The sequence below is a fragment of the Delphinus delphis genome, chromosome 2 (assembly GCF_949987515.2).
Source record: "Delphinus delphis chromosome 2, mDelDel1.2, whole genome shotgun sequence".
Lineage (NCBI taxonomy): Eukaryota > Metazoa > Chordata > Mammalia > Artiodactyla > Delphinidae > Delphinus > Delphinus delphis.
The window spans coordinates 8,839,682-8,856,455 of NC_082684.1; the positions used below are offsets into that span (position 1 = coordinate 8,839,682).

At 35.0% G+C, this 16,774-nt stretch overlaps 1 protein-coding gene across 3 annotated transcripts in view; it reads right to left on the bottom strand.

The window, feature by feature from the left end:
• Window positions 1-1,086: 1,086 nt before the first annotated feature.
• The window catches only part of PAPOLA (poly(A) polymerase alpha), a 57,463-nt gene continuing 41,775 nt past the window's right edge, over window positions 1,087-16,774 (bottom strand). For 2 of the 3 annotated variants that reach the window (XM_060003955.1, XM_060003954.1), the window contains exons 17-22: window positions 13,938-14,080; window positions 11,746-11,846; window positions 11,312-11,532; window positions 7,300-7,362; window positions 5,352-5,426; window positions 1,087-3,252 (exon numbers count right to left, since the gene is read on the bottom strand). In XM_060003955.1, coding sequence (XP_059859938.1) covers window positions 3,157-3,252; window positions 5,352-5,426; window positions 7,300-7,362; window positions 11,312-11,532; window positions 11,746-11,846; window positions 13,938-14,080 — 699 coding nt within the window. In that variant the 3' untranslated portion in view covers window positions 1,087-3,156. The remainder of the gene's footprint in view (window positions 3,253-5,351; window positions 5,427-7,299; window positions 7,363-11,311; window positions 11,533-11,745; window positions 11,847-13,937; window positions 14,081-16,774) is intronic. The other variant, XM_060003956.1, reaches the window with a different exon arrangement.

Here is a 16,774-nt window from a genome sequence, read left to right on the forward strand (position 1 = left end):
TGCTGATCATTTATCGCCACCTTGAGTGCAGCCAGAATTAATACTACGCAGAGCTCTAAAACATTTTCTGTGTGGAGAAAAAAAGAGGTGTTAATTAGAAAAATACAAACTTTATTCCAGAATATACCCAAAGCCACAAAACACAACTTTCAATTATCATTTTACTAATTCAGCAAGAACCATGAAATGCCGAAAGTCTATGTGGGTGATAGAACTCAGAAAGCTGTGATATTCATCCCCATGTTTAGGTGTCTGTCAAAGTAGAGGAAGTATGGCAAGCTCTATCCTGTAGGTGTTAACAATGGCATCGAGGGTAATTTTTACAATATTTTCCCTCTTATTGAATAGTCCCAAAAGTTAAGTGTTATTTTAATAAAAGGTTATTCTGCATTGCTGTCATATATTTTTACATATACTAAAGGTATTAGAATTTGGAATTTCAGGAATGAAAATATGCACAATTGCATGTCCCTTGAAATAACCTAACATAAGGAGGTCCATCCCTCCATTCAAAGCATTTAAGATAACCATACTCAAAAGCTGGCCATCACATGCATACAGAGCAGTTCATTCCTAACCCTGCTAACCCACAGTGAAGTATGTTGACCATTTAAGGGTTTAAGAAATGTAGAATCTGATTTGCGTTTAGTAAAATGAGAAACAGAGGATCCTAAATTCACTGAAAAACAACAGTGCCACCTGCTGACATTGGAGATAAAGCACCAACTGCTTTGAAAACCACCAGCTCTGAAAAGGAAGCATATCAACAGTACACTGTCTACATGCATGGAATAAATACAAAGAAAAGATACAGTGTCTATATAAACAGAATAAATATTTTGAAGAGTGGGTCAGTTAAAAGTTAATTATTAAGTACTACATTCATGTTTTCCTCCCTAATGATCAATTATATGAAAAACAAATACCTGATTATGTGAGATATCAATTAACACTAGGCTGCTGCTAACGGCACAATTAACCAGATATAGATCTTTTCTAAATGTAACCAAAGTAAATTCTTTCGCAAATCTTCGCTTAGAGCTATAACTTACAAGTAGAAATAATAATATCACTGAAAAAACCAAAAACAGTCAAAAGAAACCAGCCAACTGTGGGATTGTGCTGTTTTTTTTTTTTTATTGTGTTTTCAATGGAGAAATACATCATCTGTTTACAAAATAGCTCTTGAAAAATACAAGGAGTACAGATACTATAAAACAAAGCAAACTCCAGTCATGAGACACTACGTACATCATGCGAAAGCAACAGTCTGATCTCCAAGTTATGAAAACTAGAATTAAAAAGTCACTACACAGAAAAGGTCCAAGTTCCCAGCTTGGCAAAACTTGGGTTCAGTTACATGAAACATTTAATAAACTGAATTCTTTTTCCCCAATGTGTAAACAAAATGACAAGACTAAATCCGTGCCTGGCAATTTCAATCTAACTCTGAAGCTACACAGAACACACAGACACCTTGTAGACTTCACCTGTTAGTCTGACCATCTTTTCTTCTTCGGTGGTAGGAGGAAGGGCAAGGTGACTGTGCACAGCAAAGATGTGGGAAGTAGAAATACTGTATACTAGACATTACAAAGTATGGTGAAAAGAAAGCCTCAATTAATGCATAGCCTAAGGGGGAAAAGACTACACTCCAACTTCGGAAAATTAATTTAGAAGGATAGGGGAAGAGTTTAAGTAATTGCAGTTTAACATGAAAAATGCACGTGTGATAGAATGGAGCACAATGGAGGATTCATAAAACATGCTCATCAGAAAAATCTGTTAGGTTTGCTTTGTCCAGATTAAGAAAGAATAACTAAGCTTATCAACATCTGGCATCCCTCATATCCTGTAAAGATGAATGCTCTGCTGCTTAATTATGTGGAATTATTTATTGATAGGATAAAACAAAACGAAAAAAGGAGTAGAGAGCTGACTAGATGTCAAGTGCTTGCTAGAAATGATTTTTAAATGTTTCTACATGTAAAATTTACTGACAAATTTTGGTCAACCATTTAAAAATAAAAATTTGTTTAAAATTCTTGGAGAAAATGCCTTTTTGCCCACATGTTTAAAATTGAAAATCAACTTTACTATAGTCAGGAGTTCTGTGGAGTGTACAAAATTCCTCATATTTAGAGATCAAATGGCCGTCCAAGATAGATATCATGTTTCACAGGCATTATTTTTAGTCACCCTAAAATTTCAGCCATGGGACCAAAATTTAGTGTTCTGTGCCATGTGGCCACAGGGTCACTGGTTTCACACCATGGCTTAAGAAAATACTGGCATTTTGTTTTTTATGAAAGAAGTCCTACCTTATACATACAAGCAGAAAGGGGAAAAGAAAAAGAATGGGGAGGGAGCGAAACCTTTGTTTCAAAGACAAGATACTGAAGGCAAAAGAATACGGAGCTTTAACAAGCTCAAAGAAAAATATTCGTTGGCTGATCGCTGATTTGTATGCACTCTAAACAATTCTATAAATAAAACCAATATAGCATTTCTTAATCATGACCCCCATCAAAACGAAGTATCTCCTAATTATTCTTTCAATGTCAAATATATACCCTAGAGTCGACATTTCATTTTTAAAGGTTACAGCTACCTCATAGATGTACTCTTATCCTTTCTCTGAAGTATAACAGTACACCACTGCACAGTGGCATCCAATTTGAAGACTAATGGTAAAGGAAATTCTTCAGGAAAAAGTGAAAATCCATCAAGCTAAAAATCTAAAATTAGTTCTACTTTCTAATAAAAAAAAATACATAAAAGTGCATCATCACAATAAGGAATTCTTATGCCAGTTTGTATTGCAAATTTTCCAAACAATGCAGCAAACATAAACCCAGTCCAGATGTCAATTATGAATACAAATATAGCTTGAGGTTTTTTTTTTTTTTTAAAGGCAGTAATTTTTTGAAATAGTTAATGTAACTGTTGCTAACACAATAATAATAGTACTCCTGGCTTCACATACTAACCTGGACTTCCGATCAAGTGCTGATTAGCCCAGTAAGGGAGGTCACAAAAAAAACCTAAATCCATTTTCAGTCGTGTCTAGTCTTGTACCCTCCATTCTCCTTTCTTAGCATTTGAAGACAACAGGTTGAGTTGGCAGATATTGTTTATGGACCCCTGAGGTTGTTTTTACCGATTCAATCTCAGTTTTATTGAATTCTTGATAACAGGAATAGGATTTGCAGGGAGAGCAGGGATATCAGAAAGGTCTGTACTGGATGTTTTCTGAGAATAAAAGCAAAGAACACAACATTGTTCAAAGTACTATAACTTAACAATGAGATTTACTTCCCACTGCTTTACTTCCTAAGAAATAGATAGGACCTTAACATAACTATTAAAAATTTAAAGAAAAACACTCCAAAATGTTTTCAAAATGGAGTGTAAATAAACATGCCTATTACTATGAAATTGTTTGTTCTAACACTTGTAGAAATTTTCAAGTAAGTAGCAATATTTTAGTAATATTTTAGCAATATACAAAAACTAATTTCAAATACAGCTTTAATAAACACACTCCTCCAACAACCACCTATAATATACTTATTAAGTTCATGTTAAGTTACGTTTACTTGTAATAACACTAACAGCTGTAATATTAACTGGCATCGGAGCACCCCGATGTGGGAGAATACTTAAAGTTCACCTTACACACAGGAGCAGCAGTAGCAGTTAACAGTAGGGAATGTATTATTTTCTGACCCTGTAAATTAAAAATTAAATCTACACAACTGAGCAATCATTTGATTATTCAAAGTTTAGGGAGGTTTTATTATGTTAAAAACAATTAAATCACAAAGCCTTCTTTAACATCCAAAAACATAGAGATGGCATTTTTAAGTGTTTTATTATGGAAAATTCCAAACATACACAAAAATAAGAGCATTATATAACGAACATCTATGTATTCATTATCCAACTTCATCAACTGTCAAATCAAAGCCAATCCACAGTCCTCACACCTTCACTCCCAGATTATTCTGAAGCAAATCCCAGAGATCCTATCATTTCATCTGTAAATATTTCAAGTTTATCTCAAAACAAGGATTCACTGTTAGACACAGTCACAATATTATAATCACCTCCCCAGAAATAAATATGACCCTTATATCACCAAATATAGGGATGCATTTTTTAAAAACTTTTAAAATCAATATAATCATTCCTTTTATATTATATAACTGGGTGATTTTTCTCTCAATGGCTCTAGGGATCTTTTCATTAGAAAGAAAATTCTAATTCCTTATAAAAATATCTAAAAGGCAAACACCCACAGGTACGAATCATGATAGTGATGAAGTCAATAAGACAAACTATGAAAATAGTTCCCTAGAGATTAATGTGGCAAACCAAAAGGCATGCAATTATAACCACAGAACTTAAGTTTGACAAACAAGTTTGTCCATGTATCAGTATCAAGCACAACACTTCCTAATGTTGTTGGGAGTTACTCCACCCCACAAAATTTTTATTTGGTAAAGGCTATGAAAATAAAAGACATTTCAGAAAGTAGTCATAATATTTATATCACTAGGGACTATGAATGTTAACAGCCAGCAAAAACATGTTGTAAAATGATCACATTAAAATAACTCTGAACCACAAAGCAGCACAGCATCACTGTATCATCAGTTCAGCAGCATCACTGGGCGGCAGTTGTCATCGCAGTTATTTTGTAACCAGTCTAATGTCTACTTAAAGAAAATATTTCCTTTATGTCAGAGTTTGACCTAGACTTTGGAGTGTATTTAATTTGAAAGGATTCAAGAAGAAAACAATTATTTCACGAACAAAATGAAGGTTCACTAATCAATGAAAAGAGTCCAGGTGCCTACTGTATGCAAGGGACTGTCACAAGTAGAATTTCTAGGACAAATGAAAAAATAATTTTAAAGAACTATGGATTACACTAAATTAATAATTGAAAATCGGAGGTGAAAAGTGAGGCAGAAGCACATTTTGAAAATTAAAAGGTATTTTTTTAAAAATCCATGAAGAATGGTTTTAAGTTCTAACTTAAATTTCACTCTCTGACCTATGAACAAAACCTCTACGTGAAGACTACACATTGTGCAGTGACAATTTAAATGATCTGCAATATCAAACAGCATGTAAGGGGAGGAGTTAGCATCCTGACAGTGCGGAAGAACGGTCCCATCATATCCAGTGCTCTACCTCTGAATACAATAAATACATCTGCAGGCTGGCAATTACTTTCACAAAGATAACTTTATTCAACTTCTGGATATGCTCATTTTAATTCATTATACAACACTAATCTTAACAACATTTATAAAATTCTCCTTGCTTTTTGCACTTAGTACCTGAGAGGCCAACAGGGAAGCCGCTGTCTGAATGGTTTCTGATTGAGTTGTACTTGTCTCTGTATCAAGTTGTTCCTGTGAGACAAAGAGGACGGGGGAGGAAAGAGACTTAAAAAAGGATAAAAGAACATAACTGGGTTTGGTGGCTAATAAAAAAGACAAATTAGAAGACAGGAGGGATCAAGAGAAAGATGTGACTACATTACAAAATCATCTATCATCATCAAAGGGTTAATCATCAAAAAAAGCCTTGTAGGTTACTTAACCATTTCAGATACACATAAATGTCTATCTGCCTACTTAAACCTTATAAGGCATGGTCAAAATATCTCATGACTCTTCCAACCAACTCCAACTTGGACATTGTAAACAAGCACTAATTAAAGACACGTACATGCATATTATAAAACGTTGCCCAGACAATAATTAACAGAATATAAACCCAAGCTCAGCTTTAGCTATGTGAAAAAAATAAAACTCATTCAGTATTATTAAATGAAACTACCCAGAAGCACAAAAACGGCTCCCAGGCCTTTAATTAAAAGTAGAAAATGTCTCTAAAACATTCCTCCTTCCTTTTGGTTTCTCTTGCCCTTCTCAATAACCAATGCACTGATTCTACTCTAAGAATCATCAGAAAATACAGGGTGAACTGTTGTCATTCCACTGCTCTAACCTTTTTTAAAGCAGTGCCCCAAAATAATACATATACACACACACACAAATGAAAATAAACATACAAAAATTTGAATTTCTATAAAACTATATAATAATAATACAATGAAATACCAAATTTCTCCTATGAAATTGAAAAGGGTAAACAGTGTACTAGAAATGGAAGACTGCAGTCTCTCTGAAGCACAACTTAGCAATACATATTAAGTTTTAAAAGCATCTATTTGTCCCAGTAATTCCTCTTTCATTAATTTATCCTAATAAAATAAACATAAATGGATGGCAGGTATTTAGCTACAGCCAACATTACAGTAGAAAAAGGCAACTTCCTTTTTTAACAGAAACAACTGCTAACAATAGGGAACTGGTTGAATAAAATATGGTAACAGCCTTAAGACAGCATTCCATGCAGCTATTAGTAATATTTGTCGATTATTCAATGGCATGAACAATTTTTCTTGGTTTACAGAGTGAATAAAGATTTGAAAGCAAAACGCACTGGTATATATATGCACACACAAAATCTATAAAGACACCAAAAGAATACTTGCTAAAATATCTATCATGGAAATCAGGATAATTTGGGGAAAGGAGGAAGATTTCCAGTTTTTCTACAACAAGGACAAAAAAGTTAGAAGTCTTCAGTACATTTCAGTTTCTGAAAAAATGACGTTCAAAGTCTAATACGTTGGCTAAACCAATCTTTCCTACCCCATTTACCTTGATTCAAGCCCCTTGCGCCACAGCTTCTAGCCAGAACTGTGTGCCAAAAACTGGTTCTCTAAACATACCACACTCTTACCCCAATAGTGAGATGAACTTCTCATCCTGTCCTACCCCAAATCCTCTGTATCCTTCAAGGACTACCCCAAATCCTATGTCTTCCTTCTATGAAGCCTTTACTAATTCTGCAGTCTTGCCTCTCACCACCCCTACCATCCTCAATTACTTTTTCTCTGATAACGTAATTAACCACTTCTACCCCTTATCTTCTCTACTTAAATATAAGTTCCATTGAAAACAGGAACATCTCATTCATCACTCTATTCCATTTGGTATCCACCAGATAACCTCGCATCTAGTAGGACCTCATACACTTGAGGAATTAAATTTCAGTGCTACAAATTAACACTAAAAAGGGACAAACACTTCTCTAAAAACAATACTGAAAACCTAAAACCTATAGAACGAAATACAGTGCAATGTTATAGACATTTCTATCACATCTCTGTACTCTTAATTGTGTATGTATTCCAAGGCTAAATTAGTATACCTTTGTTTCTGTTTTATCATGTCCACTCAAAGCAAGACAGTTAGCATCTTCACTTGTTTCATCCTGTTTTTAAAAAAAAAAGCTTTATTCTCTAAAATGAAAATTTAGATTATTTGCCAATCAATGCTTTAATTTATAAAATTTTTTAAAGTATAAAAATAATTAACCTGTAAGATCGATCAAGTATGTCCTTAAAATAGGTTACTGGTTCACTTAAATTTTTTTTTTCATCTTAACCAATTTGGCTTCAGTTTCTACCAAAATTTTAAAAAAGAACACGAGGAAAACTGTTATTGTTGATCATCACCACCTGAAGTATATTCCCCAAACCACTAAGTTCATAAAATATTTTTTGTAAGGAAGAGAAAAAAAAGAGTTCCTTAATCAAACAACTTAGGAACTTGGAATACTATCACCCCCTTTCTGGGAGATTCACACACATTAGCACATAAAAGGTTCTGAGAAGTTCTAGAAAGAATCTTTTAACTTTCCTAAACTTAACCATAGAATCCCCCTGGCTTAGTATGTCTTATTAACATCCTGAAGGAGGTCTGAAAAATGTTCTCCTCAGGTCTTATTTTTTTGATTTATTATAATGCTGTTTAAAACAAACAACGTATTTTTTTGGTAAAGAGGGAAAATGGGAAACCAAAAATGGTTATACTTTCCCATTCCTGCAGTGACTTGCAATAAACATCACTTTCTTAAGAAAAACAATTTCGGCACTAATTTCTCTGCTCTCTTTACTAGGTAGAACTAAAATTTAATTTTAAATGTGGCTTTAAAACAAGACATAGAAACCACGGCTAACCTACAGAGTAGAAAAGATTTAACACCAATATCAACCAATTCCCATAAGAACTTTATTTGTATCCTGCAAATATACAAACTTAAAAAATAGTAACGTAAGTTACAACTGGGCAAATTTCAGTACCGACTGGATATGTGACACTATGCAATCATTATTAGTATCGGTACCTATACTGATCGGTGTATACATACACCGATCAGTATAGGTACCGATATATATATCACACACAAATATATATGGTGATAATATACTGTAGATGTGTTTTTGAAATATTTATGGCTGAAATGACATGCCTGGGATTTGCTTCATAACAATGGGAAAGGGAATAGATTTACAGATGAAAGAAGACTGGCCTTGAGTTGTTAACCATTAAAGCTAAGTGATGTAAATATAACTTGTTCATTACAATTTTGTACATGTTTGAAATATTCCATAACTTTAAATATATATATATACATATAACATCATTTAGCCATATAACTCAGGTGACAAGGCAAACTTTTTTTCTATTTTTATTTTACATTTCTACCATCTATATGTATTTGAAAAGCTTTAGTATGTGATAAAAATTAAGTAGAACTAAAGTAGTTGACAATACCTGAAACTCTCCTATCTGTATACATGTTAGTATATTATTAATTGAGTAGGACCAGTGTTTCTTTCTGGTTTACTAGAATCTCTAATACCAAATACTCATTAACGGAGAATGAACGACCCAGTAGGAGACCTTCAAAATCAGAATATTTGTAGTATCTTCTTCAGCTTTAGCACCATGAGATTTAGGCCTGGGTTCTAATCCTGGCTCTGACTTTAATTAGCTTTGTAAACAGGAAAGCTATTGAATCTCCAGTTCTTCTGGGAAACGAGATTAGTCTATGAGATAACCTAAAGTCCTAAGATCCCTTACATATCTTAAAATGCTATTTTTGTTAGTCAACCATGGAGCTGCCATAAGCAGGACTCAAACTGTGAGAAAATACATAGCACAGAAGATTGCTGGGGGCAGGGGGCGGGGAGTGATGAACCTATATTTTTAAAGATACTTAAGAAACATGAATCAAGGATCTTAATTTACTTACAGATTTGAACAAATAAAAACTATTAAAAAAAAAAAAGCAATGACATAATCAGGGACATTTGAGCCCTGACTAGATATTTGATATTAATGAATTGTTCACTTTTTTAGGTGGGTTTACTTTGTTTATTCTTTTCTCTTTGTAATTATTATCTTTTAGATACACGATTTTAAAAATACTAAGGAAATGATATGACTGAAGTCTGGATTTTGCATCTAAATAATGCAAGTACAGGGAAAATGGAAAGGAAAAATAATTAAGGGTATAGTGGCTGAATTCACTACACCTGAAATTGCATGATGGGTACATGGGTACATGAAATGATTCTCTTGTGTATATTTAAATTTTTCTGTACTAAATTAAAAAATCCTATATTCCTATTGCCTCTCTAAACTAGACATGAAACATGAGTGTTTTCTACCAAGGTAAGTGCTAACGAAATTATAAGCATTGTACTGATATATATTTTGGAACTCTCACAGGGTAAGGAATGAAGCCATTAACATTAAGGAAACAGAATGACAGGTATCTAGAGTTATGCTTACATATACCTTACTAAGGCAAAAAGAAACGTGAATTCTGAAATGCTCTGACAACTCCCAACAAATATCAATAAACAGAAAGTGGCATTACACCAAAACTACATTCTTAGGTTGCTGTACAACACAATCATGTAGAATGGGGGCTTTTAATAAAAGATTACTAGGCCTGGAGAGTCTGATTCAGTGTATCTGGAGGAGGCCCTAAAATCTGTATTTTATAAAACAAAAACAAGGGCTTCCCTGGTGGTGCAGTGGTTGAGAATCCACCTGCCAATGCAGGGGACACGGGTTCGTGCCCCGGTCAGGGAAGATCTCACATGCCGCGGAGCGGCTGGGCCCGTGAGCCATGGCCGCTGGGCCTGCGCGTCCGGAGCCTGTGCTCCGCAACGGGAGAGGCCACAACAGTGAGAGGCCCGTGTACCGCAAAAAACAAAAAGCAAAAACAAAAACAAAAGAAAAACAAAACAACAAACCCTGAAAAACTAATTCTGATGTACAACTGTGGTTGAAAATCACTGCCTTAAGAGATAATTACAGAGACAAATGTATTTCAGAATACACGGTGTAAGATATGATATACTATGCCCATTTTTCATTTGCATTTAGCATCATCAGAGTGACAAAATTCATTAAATTATTCATGTGTAGTTAACAGTGACTGTTTCCAAAAATGTAAAACAAAAGGATTCAGAATAAGCTAGGAGTAATACTTATAAAGACAATAATCTTTCACTATTAAAAATCAAAACACTGCATAAGATACCTAGTTTTTTCCACCATACTAAAGAAACCTTCATGTAATGCACAAATTCCTAAATAAAAAATTATCAACCAAAAATCACAACAAAATTGGTGTTTTTTGGGCTATCATCTCTTGGACAATGGTGAAAGTTTAATTAATAGAAAAACACAATGAGAGTGACTCCAGGGAACAATGAAAGTGTGTTATAAGGCTACTTCTATTTTAACACAAACATCAAAATCAGTGTACACTTTTAATGGTTTTCCTAAAACTATCTGAGACTTTGACAAGGTAAACCAGCTACTATAAAAAGTGGAAGTATTGTTAGAAAATTTCCTGAAGGGCTGGAGGACACAATCATTCAAGGTACCAAAACTAATCTGACTTCGCAGCTTATGGTCAGTCATTCAATAAGAATTCCCTGAGAACCTCTCATATTCAGTGACCCCGTAATATCAAGTACAGTGTAGAGGCTCCAAAACTCCACCTGGATCAAAGAAGCAGAAAACTGTGTCCAAAGGGGCCACCAAAGAATTGGTACACATGAAACATACAATTATGAGAGAATAATAAATTAAGATGAGATGTAAATCCATGCTAAGTTGTGTTACAGCCTAGACATGCTACAGAAATTTAAACAAGAAACACAGCTTTATGAAAGAGTTAGACACTGAAAAGAGTAGAAAAGGGTGAAAAGAACTCTGGCACTAAAGCACTACCTAAAAATAATCTAAAAGCTTTCCTCCATGCTGCCTCTCAACTTGGGCTCACAAAGGTTTTCTTCCACTGGATTTTAAAACAGGTAAGGTGGTATTCCCATGGCTAACTAACATATAGATACCTCTTCTGTTTTGGTTTTCTTGGGACTCTCCTCTTTATGAGGTGAGGATGTCCTCTTGACTCCTACTATAGGATTAGGTGTCTTTGTTGCTGCATTTCCTGAAGGTCTTGGTGGTGGGTTTACCAGACGTGTTGAAGAAACAACTCTGGAGACCGTAGGCTTTGGTGGTGACGAAATGGCTGGTTGTGTGGCAGTTTGAGGAATGCTTTCACTCGATGTACCTAAGTAGTAAGTACATAAATACATAAAAGTTAAATCATATCAACATCAAGTTACAAGTAAAGCTTTTTTATTTTATTCATAAGTTTACAGGTAAATAATAAAATGGTATTAAAAAACTGAATTCAAGCTACTTAACTAACGAAGCCATCTTTCAAAATGAAGGCGAAAACCAAATATAATGCAAGTATTTTCAAATCTGTCAATCTCCTTACCCCCTGAGCTTTCACTGGAATTTACTTGTGGCACAGAAACTTCAGTAGCCTGTATGTTGGTCACAGATGCTGCTGTTACAGCTGGAGCAGGACTGTTTCTGCTAAAAACGGGGAAAAAATTAAAAAGTGAAAAAAGCAAAGAGAGATGTATAAAATTCAATAATAAAATGTAGTATGTGCAGAAGTTATTCTCTAAAGTAAATGATTCTTTAGTTTTACTTCTCATACGTATATATACATCAGTAACTAACTTTATTTCATAAAATATAATCAACAATCAAAAACACAGAAACATTCTAAAGCAGTGCTAGTCAACAGAACTTCCTATAACTATGACCTATGTACCTACGCTACCCAATATCGTGGCCACTATATCGATGTAGCTACTCTACACTTGAAACAGAACTAGTGGGAAATGGAATGTTTAATTTCATTTAATATTAATTAAGTTTAAACTGCCGCATGTGGCTAGTGACTAACGTATTTGACAGAACAGCTAAAAAAAATCTGTTCTTATTTGACTTGGGGTAACTGACTTAAATGATTTGGGGTATAAGAAAATACGATCAAAATCTGTAAAGAAGAAAATGGTCTGAGAATTAGAAATAAGTTTCTGCATACAAAACGTAAAGGTTCATGAAACCCTAAAAGCCCATCCAGTGGCCCATATAAACAACAAAGGATCTCAAAACCCAATCCCTCCTTCAATGTTCTGGATCCCACTCACTCCTGTCATCTCAGGAAACTCAAATCACCCCTCCTTCACTGTCCTATCCATTCAACTTTTCTGTCTCAAATAAATCCTATACATTAGCGTTTAAATAATCTCATTTTTATTATCTCCTGAAAGAAAAAAGCGAAAAGTCCTCTGTGGTTATTCAGTCTCCTTCAACTACAGCTTATTCAACTCCCAACTGTTGAATGATGATGCCATGAAAAGGTGGGCAAAGCTAGAGGACTTAGATTTTTGGTGCATACATGACATTCACAAAGCTCCACAGAGCTTTGGAGCTCACTGGTATATGGAAGTAAATGAGGTCAAGAGAGTGGGTGATGCCACACCCCCAATAATACAAAGAAGGCATAAAGGACTAACGAGAAAGCCCCGAAAGGCACAAACATCTAACGATTAAACAGAAAAGAAGAACTGGTCAAAGAACAACCACAGATTCAGGAGAAAACCTGAAATAGCAAAGCGGCTAGTACATAATAAATACTCAGTATTTGTTGAGCAAATACACATCTATTTTACATTCATGTGCACAAACTCAAAAGTACAGAAAGGCTTTTATATAACTCCCAAAATTCTTGTTAAAATTTTTGCTTCACTCAAAAAAAAGATGATGAAACCATTAAAAATAAAAATCTGGAAGCTAATGCTGTACAAATGAAGAATTGTTTTAAAACTACAAGATTTAGGGGCCACGTTGATGCCTAAAGTCTTCGGGTTACATATGACTGGTCTAAAAACATATCACACATTCAAAGTCCAAGAGAATAAAACTAAATTCATCATCTACTGCACCTCGGCATGTTCTATTTCATACGAATCCAAAGATTCATCCCAACCTTCATCTTTGCCATTGGTTATACTTTAACAATCCAATTTTTAAAACTGCTTTTTTCAAAACATTAAAATATAACATGCATTCATAAAAGTGTTCATGGTTTAAGTGTCAACTCATTGAACAAAGGGATGGGCATAACCGTCACAATTTAAAATAACAGCAGTACCACCAGAATCTATAATAAACAGCTCCCTTTGAAAATACAGTAGTATATCCATTAAAAAATAAATCTGCAATGATAACACTATAAGGATTTATGGAAGTTAAATATGGCTTTTTGTGTTTTAATTTTTGCCAACACAGGCCATGTTTTTCTTTTGAAATAAAAATGTTTAGCTGCTTTAAATGTTCCTGAAAAGACACTTAATTCTTCAAAAGAAATTTCCACTAAAACCAGCCCACATAAATCTCACCTTCTTTAGAAGACCCCTAATATTTTTCATAGATATTTTCCCCCTGCTACACAGGTAATAAGCATCTCCAGGACAGAAACGTGATCCTGTCCCTCTTGTCTGGTTCTCCTTAGCACACCATACAGTTCACCACAGGCAGTAGGTATTTCAACATATGAAACTGGAGGGGTTATTTAAACAGTCACTCCACTTCCTTTCCCTTTTTCCTTACCCCTGAGAGCTGCCAGAACTGTTCAATGGACTGGTCTTCATAGCACTGGTAGGTGAAGGCACAGACATGCTGTTATCACTGTCCATAGACAAGTCGAGGCTGCTGTCATTCAGAGGTGTCAACCTGACACCTTCTGTTGAATGCTGCAATTAATAAAATATTTAATCAAATATACCTTTATTTTATCTAGACCTTTTAAAACATAAACATCTTTTACTTAACTGATAAATGATTTCTACTAAAGAGCACAAATCAATATGTTTATGATAATCAGAAGTGTCATGCTGACTATAAAAGGTGAAGAGCTGGGACACACATACTTCCTGACTTCTAAGGATGCTCAACTTAACTACAGTTCTTCAGTGGGAGAAAAAGCGAGAAAAAAATGCTATAATAAACCTGCACACTGAATGTAAAATACACTGCAAATTAAAAAGCACTTTAATATGAAAACACATGTATCTTAAATCAGAGGACTATTAATACATACACACACTCACATATATATTAGAAAAAAAGTCAATGGTAAAACACGATAGTAACAATGAGTACCTCTGGCCAGTCGGATTAGAAGTAACTTTTTGTTTATAGATTTCAAATTGTTTTACAATGAAGATAAAAATGTATAATTTCTAAAAAAACTATCACGTAGGTACAATTTAGTGCCACTCCTAGCTATTTGTATGAGTCTCTCAAAAGCAAGAGATTTCCAGTGCTCTATCTGCAACTTAGGATTTTAACATGGTACATTTAATAGTGTTAACTATCCTGTTAGAATAAAAGCAAAACTAATTTTCTGAAAACTAAACTTCATGACCACATATAAATCCTAATGTTGGTCCTGCTTCTTAAAAATCAAAGCACTCAAAAACAGCTACATGGTGCAGGAAAAACCAAAAGCTAAAAAACTATAAATGGTGCTATGGGATAAAAGTTGATTTCTAAATTGACCAAAGTTTCTGTTTTTGCAATCAATGCTATTATAACATCAAATTGATCTCTTCAGCTTTTTTTTTTCAGAACACTTTTAGTTTCAAGTGTTCGCTTACCTACAAAAACATTTTAATGGAAATAATTTGCATTATTAATAAAAACCCATACCCCATATGTGTGTGTGTGTGTGTGTGTGTGCGTGCATGTATACACCCACACTCCAATTCCCCAAATGACAAGATAATCTAAATCTTTGAGTTAGCACTACAGAGACACCACCTGTGTACATAAATCAATATTAATCAAATGGGGAAGATGAGATTTGGGAGAAGGGAGAGGAGAGAAAGGAATGCCTTTCGTCTATGAAGTCAGCTGTAAAACCAGTTTTCTTAATATTGTAAAATAAGCATCTTTCCTATGCAAAAAGCTACCACTCTCTCTCCCCACCAGACAAAAAATTTGTTCAGTGAGTAAATTATACTCCATTTCACATAGTTACCTGCCTGACCAGGTGATCAAAAAATAACCTGTGAAGTAACAAGCCAGTGTTGGGGATGATCAGTGAACATGAAGGTTTTAACTGGTTCGTCTGAACACATAACCTTCAAGCTGCTTTGCTTTGCCTCTGTGTCTATATCAAGTTTGGCACAAGAGACTTCAATGCCACAAAATCATAAATATTCTATCAAACTTTCTAATAAAGACAAACAAAGACAGAACATACGACAGAGAAATAAACACACATTCTTTGCATGCAGAGTTAGGTCCAATTCACATCTCATAGTACATGACCCTGGGCAAATGTTTGAATCACTCTGTTTCTTCTATAATAGAGACAATAGCTACAGGTTACTGTATCATTAAATATAGAATATCCATCTTCTTTACTGGTACAGTGCTTTGCAAATAGCAGTTAATAAAAGGAAACTATTAATAAGAGTGCAAAGAAAAGAGCATTTAGTGTGTGCCAGGCACCCATCTAAACTACCTCTTACAGGCACTGGCTCATTTTAACCTCACAAAATACATAACGAGGTAGGTAAAATCAGAATTGTGATTTTAAGGCAAATCAAGAACATGGTATTTGTAATACAACTTGCCAAAGTCTCACAGCTAGGATGCAATGGAACCTGAACCTGAACCAGGTAGTCTACTGCAAAATCCTTGCCCTTGATTTAGCTACTTTTGTATCATAATATATTCTATGTTTTAAGAAACAAAACATTATGAAGTTATATTAACTTCATTCCTCTCCTCCCAATCCCAGCCCCAGATAATGAACCATCATCACAGAATGCAGCAGTTTTCATGCTCTAATGCATACTTGTATTTCATATTCTATCTTAAAAGATATATTGTAAACTTTATATAAAAGTATCAAATGATATATATTTATCTGTACTTTTTTTTTTTTTTCGCGGTACGCGGGCCTCTCACTGTTGTGGCCTCTCCCGTTGCGGAGCAACAGGCTTTGGACGCGCAGGCTCAGCGGCCATGGCTCACGGGCCTAGCCACTCCACGGCATGTGGGAACTTCCCAGACTGGGGCACAAACCCGTGTCCCCTGCAACGGCAGGCGGACTCTCAACCACTTCGCCACCAGGGAAGCCCTATCTGTACTTTTTAACCCAATACATTCATATATGTATCTCTAACTCATGTATTTTCACTGATCTAAGTATTCCATTTTAAGAATAAGCCACTTTTTCAGGTTCAAGCCCTGGTCCGGGAAGATCCCACATGCCACGGAGCAACTAAGCCCATACGCCACAACTACTGAGCCTGCACTCCAGAGCCCGTGAGCCACAACTCCTGAAGCCCAGGCTCCTAGAGCCCGTGCTCTGCAACAAGAGAAGCCACAGCAATGAGAAACCCGTGCACCGCAACAAAGAGCAGCCCTTGCTC